The sequence below is a fragment of the Coenobita brevimanus genome, chromosome 92 (assembly GCF_032717465.1).
Source record: "Coenobita brevimanus isolate Jiangsu-jjx chromosome 92, ASM3271746v2, whole genome shotgun sequence".
Taxonomy (NCBI): Eukaryota; Metazoa; Arthropoda; class Malacostraca; order Decapoda; family Coenobitidae; genus Coenobita; species Coenobita brevimanus.
This window is the reverse complement of record NC_137045.1, coordinates 4,756,840-4,764,653: the sequence shown is the minus strand read 5'-3', so window position 1 is coordinate 4,764,653 and position 7,814 is coordinate 4,756,840. Positions and strand designations below refer to the sequence as shown.

The 7,814-nt window shown below is 39.5% G+C and overlaps 1 protein-coding gene across 1 annotated transcript in view; it reads right to left on the bottom strand.

Annotated features, from left to right (window-relative positions):
• Positions 1-253: 253 nt before the first annotated feature.
• Positions 254-7,814, bottom strand: part of LOC145412065 (uncharacterized) — a 184,191-nt gene continuing 176,630 nt past the window's right edge. The window contains exon 2 of the mRNA XM_080281982.1: positions 254-449. Within this exon, the coding sequence (XP_080138108.1) occupies positions 254-449 (196 nt within the window). The remainder of the gene's footprint in view (positions 450-7,814) is intronic.

Below are 7,814 nucleotides of genomic sequence, written 5' to 3'. Positions count from 1 at the left end.
ATAAAAATAAATAAATAAATAAAGTTGAGGCGATGGGTGGAAGTGGCAGGTGGGAGGAAAGGCGATGATATATGACGGCAGGAATCAGGAAACTCTCGAAGTCTGAAACGCCAGGCGACGTGAAAATATTTTTGGTCGTGGATTTTTCTTTTTGTCCCCCTGGATAAAGGCTGGACGGAGTGATGGCCCTCCTGAAACCTTATAATGGCTTTCATTTATCTTCTTAACTTTTGGCGATGGAATGGAAGGCTGGTTAGGAGATAAGTGTTACGTGATACGGGAATTCGTCCTTGTCATCGTCGCTATCTCCATCACAGTTACCATCATCGTCGTCATCTTTATCAACATACCTGTCTTTGCCGTACGGATCACCATCATCACTACCACTATCTTCACCATCACTGTCATCGCCATCATTAAAATCAACACAATCACAATCACCATCATCACTGCCATCAATATCAACACCATTAACACCATCACCATCGTCACTGCCATCATCATCATTGCTAACATCATCACTGCCATCACCATCATCATCACCATCACCGCCATTACTATTATGATTACCATCATCATTACTATCACCATCATCCTTAATCATCACTAATATCACTATCACATCACCAGCATCATTCTTATGATTGTCTTCAAAAATATCATCCTCATTAACAGCATCATCATCATCATCTGGATCAAATTTCCCGTATTTAGAGGAGTTGGAAAACTCAAAGTAAGCCATAAAGGATATGGAGTAAAGGAGAAGAGAAAACGCCACAAACAAACTTATCCACAGCCGTATGACGATGCTTGCGACAGAAGTGCTGGGCGGTAGAACTGACATATTTTAAAGTTTTCATTATTGAGACATGGCCATTATAAATCATGGACACTAATTCATGCAGTACGATGGCGCCTATTTTCATTTAATCTTAATACCTCCACAATTTTTATCCTGCTCAGGGAAGACCTACTGAAGCGAAGATGTTGGTATTAGTAGTAGCTGTTGTGGCCCGCTGTTCATCTGAAACGTGAACCCAATGGACTGCAGACTGATACCCCCCCCCCTCATCCCTCATACAGTCCACCATCCTCCTTTTCGGTGAATGGGGAGAGAGATGGACGTTTGTATAACTGAGCGGCAGCGCAGCTTTTGTTATATTACTGTCATCACGTTAAGGCATCTTCTTCCAGCACAAAGGTATTAGTGAGGGTTGTCAACAAATATTCCATTTAGATACTCCCTTAAGCTGAATAAAAATGTCTGGTGTTGGCAAGAAATACGAGAATATCAATACATTTAAAGTTAATTACAGTGCAACTGAATTACAGACTTCAGTGTACAAGTTCAGATGATAAGGATTCCAGTCTTAATCATATCTGGAATTCTTGTCAAGGGTTACGCATTCACATGTTTAATTGGATATGTTATCAGTGCTTGAAGTTATACAGCAGTCCTCGTGTGTGTGTGTGTGTGTGTGTGTGTGTGTGTGTGTGTGTGTGTGTGTGTGTGTGTGTGTGTGTGTGTGTGTGTGTGTGTGTGTGTGTGTGTGTGTGTGTGTGTGTGTGTGTGTGTGTGTGAGAGAGAGAGAGAGAGAGAGAGTTCCCTAACCTTATCAAGACAACACTGAAGACATTAATTGCACCACTAATTACTAATGACTGCCAGACGATGCCTTGGATTACCCTGTGATTTTCTCCCGTTCTCAAGACACAGGGACTTATTTCTTGCCTCTGTCTTCGTCTGGAGGGGAAGGTCAAGTCATTAATCGTGGAGTTATCTTGTCCATTTGTGACTGTGGGAAGTTATTTTTGTGTCCTGGAATAACTATCTATCTGTATATATCTATCTATCTATATGTATGAATGCATGTATGTAGGTATGTATGTATTTCTATCTATCTATATATATCTATTTATATCTATCTATCTATTCATATCTGTCCATCGATCTTCAGGTAAAGTTACATTATCTTGGGTACAATTTTAACCCTTATGGAGATACAATTACTGATATCCTTATGGGTGAATTAAGAGGGTGACTTTTTTTGCACACAAGATCAACGGTAATTGTAGCGCTGTAACAGTTGAGACTTAAGACTCTTATTGATACTGTATTTTTTATTCAACTCAGTGCAAGAATCATCTGATATTAGTATGTCAGGTTCCGGGACACCCTGTATGTGTATTATGCGTATGTTCCTGTGTGTGTGTGTGTGTGTGTGTGTGTGTGTGTGTGTGTGTGTGTGTGTGTGTGTGTGTGTGTGTGTGTGTGTGTGTGTGTGTGTGTGTGTGTGTGTGTGTGTGTGTGTGTGTGTGTGTGTGTGTGTGTGTGTGTGTGTGTGTGTGTGTGTGTGTGTGTGTGTGTGTGTGTGTGTGTGTGTGTGTGTGTGTGTGTGTGTGTGTGTGATTATTTATTTGTATCTGATAGGATGTGTGTGTGTATGTTCTTTTGTGCGTGCCTGAGTTAATCTGTGTTTTTGTGCAATGGCGTAGATGAAAGCAAAGCCCCATCCCAACGTAGAGTTCAATATTTTTCCACAAGGTCAGCATTTACCCTTAACTAAAGCCATGAGAGACAAAGAATACATGAAGACTAGAATTATGATATATTCCAGTCGTGAAAAAATAAATAGGTTCAGTAATCTAGCATTTAATTGGTGGTTTCTTCAATAACAATAGAAAAAACAATAATAAACTGACGCCGAAGAACAGGAGAAGGAGGAGGAAGAAAGTTAAGCGCGCGTTGCTCTCATACACTTGACAGCTCACGAAGAAGGAAAAACAAGGAAGCGGAGACAGTAAAATAATACTACCAGCTGTTACGAGAGTCCTAGTGTGGGAGGGCCGTGTGGTGTGATGATGGTGATGTTGGTTTGGTATAGTGGCGATGGTGTGGTACTAGATGTAGTGGTGTGGGTCTGTGGTGGTGGTAATTGTGGTGAAGAAGTTGGTGATGAGTAAGCTGATAAGCAGGACAATGGAAAGTGATGGTAAGTAGCATTGTGGTGATTTTAAGAACACGAATACGGTGGTGTAGAATGTGGTGATGATGAATAATGATGAGCAGGTTACAGTAATGACGGTGATAATTAATGTAGGGCTGTGGTGTGCATGTAGTGATGAATCTGGTGTTGTGATGACGAATTGTATGGCGGTGATGAATGTGGTGTGAAAAAGTGGTGATGAGCATGGAGGTGATGGGTATGACAGTGATAAACGATGGTGGTGATGAACATACTGGAGGTCTTGGCATGGTGTAACTTGGCAAGGAAATATCATTAAACGGGTCAAGATGTAAATAGTCGACCGTTATGTCTTCCTGCTCTCTCTCTCTCTCTCTCTCTCTACACATACACCCTTCTGCAGCCCATCATTAGCATTCCCCTCTCTCACTGTTCACTTCCCCTCGCCAGAACACGCCTCTCATGCTGGTAGTCAAAATTACATTAAGGTACATCAGTTAAGCTCACGTTACAGCATTCAGGATTATATTAAATTAGTTCAGATTATAGGACGTCAAAATTATATCAAAGTCGGGATTCGATTATGGTTATGATTAAGGAAGTCAAAATTTCAACAACCAAGACTGTATACCATCATCATATTCATTTCAGTATCTTTGAGATTTAATAAAGATTCCATATTACAACCCTTAAAATTACCTTATACTGCAGTTGTCAATCTATGTTACACTGAAAGAAGAAATACCTAAGAAATTATTTTACATGTCGGGTTAACTGTAAAGTCAGTATTTTACAATAGTCAAGTGGAATCGTGCCTGCTGATATTCGACATCTGATATTTTTCCCTAATCGTTGCTACAGTATGGTAGAGTCATTCTGATGTTAAATTTCAAACTTAAAATAATGTTTGTCTTTATGTACGCTTATCTTTATTTATTCAATCTTGACCACTTATGTGACATCCTGAATGTTTTATTTTAAAATGAAAAGAAAAATTTCAATCAAAGTTATTTTAAGTGAAATAAAAATTGTCAGAATTCATTCGAAAAGCGACGATTATATGGCAAGCCAAGTATACATTAGACGAGCACATCAGCTGGGGTTATACCTAGCCAATTAGGTTTCCATACAATCGGTCTGATTAAATGAGACCCGTCCATTTCACATACATTCTCCCCAGTCATTAAAGCTAATTACACCAATATCATCACCGTCATGCAATAACGCCACGGTGATACTGTGCTCTGCTGAAAGTTTTTGTTAATTACGTTGGGTTATGTGCGTGTTTTGACACCATGAATATATTTTTGGCGTCAGTAATTTTCTTGTATTTCCTCGGTATACTCAGACATGTTTTTTAGACAGTGATCTCTTAGGTAGATGGGACTCCCTAGCAAGTCTTCCAATCCAGTTTATTTCAGCGATGGTAAACTCAGCCATGATTTCTGCTCATCCTCAATCTCCAACCCCCCAAACTGAAGGGATATCATGGCCAGGATTTCTTATGAACAAAGACTCATTGTCCAGTGTTAAGGAAGCAGGCCGAAGTTTGCTAGGCTACACAAGGAACAGTTCGCGGTAATACAGTTAGTCGTATAGTCTCAAGATAAACTCAACCACCACCCGCAGATCTTAACTCGGTGTGCTACGCCTTCTCTCCAACAAGTGGCAGGACTAGGTGAACTGCAACATAATGGTCGCAAGTGTACGTGCCTAAAAACGTCTTATGATTAAATGATTATATACGGACACGTCAACCTTAAAATGATACATGAGATAATAAGATGCTGCATACCATATAAACATCAAAGAAAGGGGTGGCTGGCAGTCGAATAATCCGAATTCTTAAAATTTAAATTGAGCTATGGAAGGACAACCCCATTTTTTTATGGATATATAGAGCGACTGTGGTTGTTATATGTGATTAGTCTGCTTCCCACTTTAGACAGTGCTGTCAGCAAAAGAGGGATGAAGACCAGGCACGTTCCATTTACGTCTTCCAGAAGTTACAGTAAAACATTAGGACTTCCTTTACCCTTTGCAATTTAAGTTCACAGCATACCGCCGTAAGTTCCTTTACTCTTCCCTAAATCTTTCACCTATTCAACCTGAGATGTAGATGGGCGATTTAGGCTTAACCCATTCACGACACGGGACCTCTCCTGAGCTAGGCAAATCGCCTGAAGGTAGCCTGAATATGATAAAACAATATCGGTAATCGTACTGACGGGGTTACTGGGAATGTTTCTGACCCCTTCATAACTATAGTTCCTTCGCTTTAAACTGACCCAGATTACAGTCCTTTCCGGTTTGTTTCATGGTGCTCAAACACAGAATAAGGTAATGTTACGGCTCAACATGTTTTCAATAACACACCTTTAAGTCTGGTAACGTATTCTGTTCTTGATTTCAAGGTACTAATGAATATTCAAAACAGACACAACTTCAGTCCAAGTTAAAGTGCAGATAATATAATGGTCTCCCCTGAGCTAATTAAAATGGTCTGGGCGATGACACAATAGAGAAACTGAATTTCTTTCTCAATCTCGCACTTTTCACTACATATTCACTTGTATTTTTCCGGTAATTTTCTGTACTTCAGACGACGTAATTCACATTAAAGGAGACTTTTCCAACTGGAGGAGTTCGATACAGCCTTCATTAACCCGACCAGGAGTACAAATAATTCCCAAGTTGGAGGGAAAAAAAAAAAAAATCGTCTGAAGGTACCATGAATATTCTAACCTCTTCAGTCCGATGATGTGTTATTTTATTCTCGTTATCTCCAGTCGATTTTCTTTACCTGAGGATAGACTTTTCGACCAGGAAGGGTTGGATACAGCCTCCACTGAATCCTTTCCTACTGTAATGTTTCTACTATAACTTGGTCCAGATTTCCTTTTGCTGCTTACATCATATAGCTCTGTGGCATAAGGAGACAGTGCTACCACTTCACATACTTTCCACAGCACTTCTCTGTGACTAGCATCATAATCTAGTGTCAGTTTGCTCTAACAGCTCAGCATTCAAGATGGAGTGATAGGAATTTCAGGCCGATTTAGAGTAAAAAGAGTTTATAAAGGTCTTACGTTTATTCAAATGGACTGGTAGTTGCAAGAATAAAGTTGAAAAAGTACACCACTGTACTGAAGGGGCTTAAACATGCATCATCGGACTAAAGGGGTTAACCAGCAAGAGGACGTAATTTTTATTTCATTCTTTATGTCTCCATAGGATTTTACTCAGGTTAGGGTACACTGATTCTGGAAAACAAGATTAATGGAGTTCGTTTCTGAAGCCTTCACTAACACATCTCTACTAATTTGGTAAATACAAATGACTACATCTTATCGAAGGAGTTAAATATTATCAGCATCATCATCTCACCAATAGATGGAAGGGAAATTGTTCAAAAGTCCGTCATTCGCTGACAAATTATTTTTGACACGCAACTTGACCCAATATTATGAAAAACCGTAAATATTTGATTCAGCTGCATATATACTCTTCACACAACACAACCTAGTCACAAACACAGGCATTCTGTTCTTTTTGTATATACATTTGTCACTGAAAATGTAGCAATCCTTTAGTATAAATATTCGTCACTACTAGGGTGAAAAGGTTTTATATACATTTGTCAAAAAGAACATTTGGTGACCTTAACTCAAATTCAGACCACAAAATAAATAAATAAATAAACAAATAAAAACTAAATCGGCCATGTTTGTTTTATATAAATTCTCAGAAAAATTTATATTATTTTCATACATATCCAAGCCACAGGGAAAAAGAAAAAAGGAGTGCTTGCTCTTACATCCTCTAGTCACGAAAATATGAAGTGCTTCTTAATATATGTCCCAAATATAGTCTGGAAAACTATGCAGTGCTTGGTTAATGCATTCTCTCTGTATATGCATTCCCTCAGATGATTATAGGTTGCAGTGCAGGAAAAACTCATAGAAAATACTGTTTCCTCGTGTGCGCATTTCGTGTGTGATGGTGCGAGATAATTACCTCTTTTCATGGAGCTGCTTGTCTTTGATTCCATGCGGTAATGGCGGTAACGGTGTGTGTGTGTGTGTGTGTGTGTGTGTGTGTGTGTGTGTGTGTGTGTGTGTGTGTGTGTGTGTGTGTGTGTGTGTGTGTGTGTGTTTTCTCTCATTTCTCTACCCCTCTCTGTCTCTTTGTCTGTCTGTCTGTCTCTGTGTATATATTTGGTGATTATAATGTGTTTGACCATATGAAAAACGCACAAACCACCAACAGAATATGTGTGAGTGTGTTCGCAAAGGCTCAGAAATCTATGTATCACACTAAATTACCCTGAGACACCATCTTCCAAGATCAACCCAGACAATAGAACACAACGCAGGGAATAAGCGGTGTCGGGCTTAACAAAGGAGTAAATTGAATGACAGAGGTAACCGGCCGCTGGAAGTAACGCAGATGGGTTTAGACCTCCCTGGAAAACGTTGGAAAAATGGAGGAAGTTCGCGGGCAAGGAAGTGATGGGGCGTAAATATTAATGGAGGAGGTGAGGCAGACCGGCAACAACGTGTACGAGGAAAAATCTTCAGCTGCCACAAAAATATGGCGGGGAAAATAAATGGGGCTCCTGAAATATAGCTATAGGAAAAATCTGGGACACTGAAATATAGCAAAAAAAAAAGGGGGGAGGGGAGGACTAATGAAATTCAGCGAAAGGAAAAATATGGACAGCGAAAAGGGAAAAAAAAAAAAATGGGGTGGCAAATAAGGGGAAAGCAAATGTGCAGCTCGAATATAACAGAAAAAAATGAGCTTACTGCAATATAGGTGAGAAAAAATTATTAAGCAACTGAATAA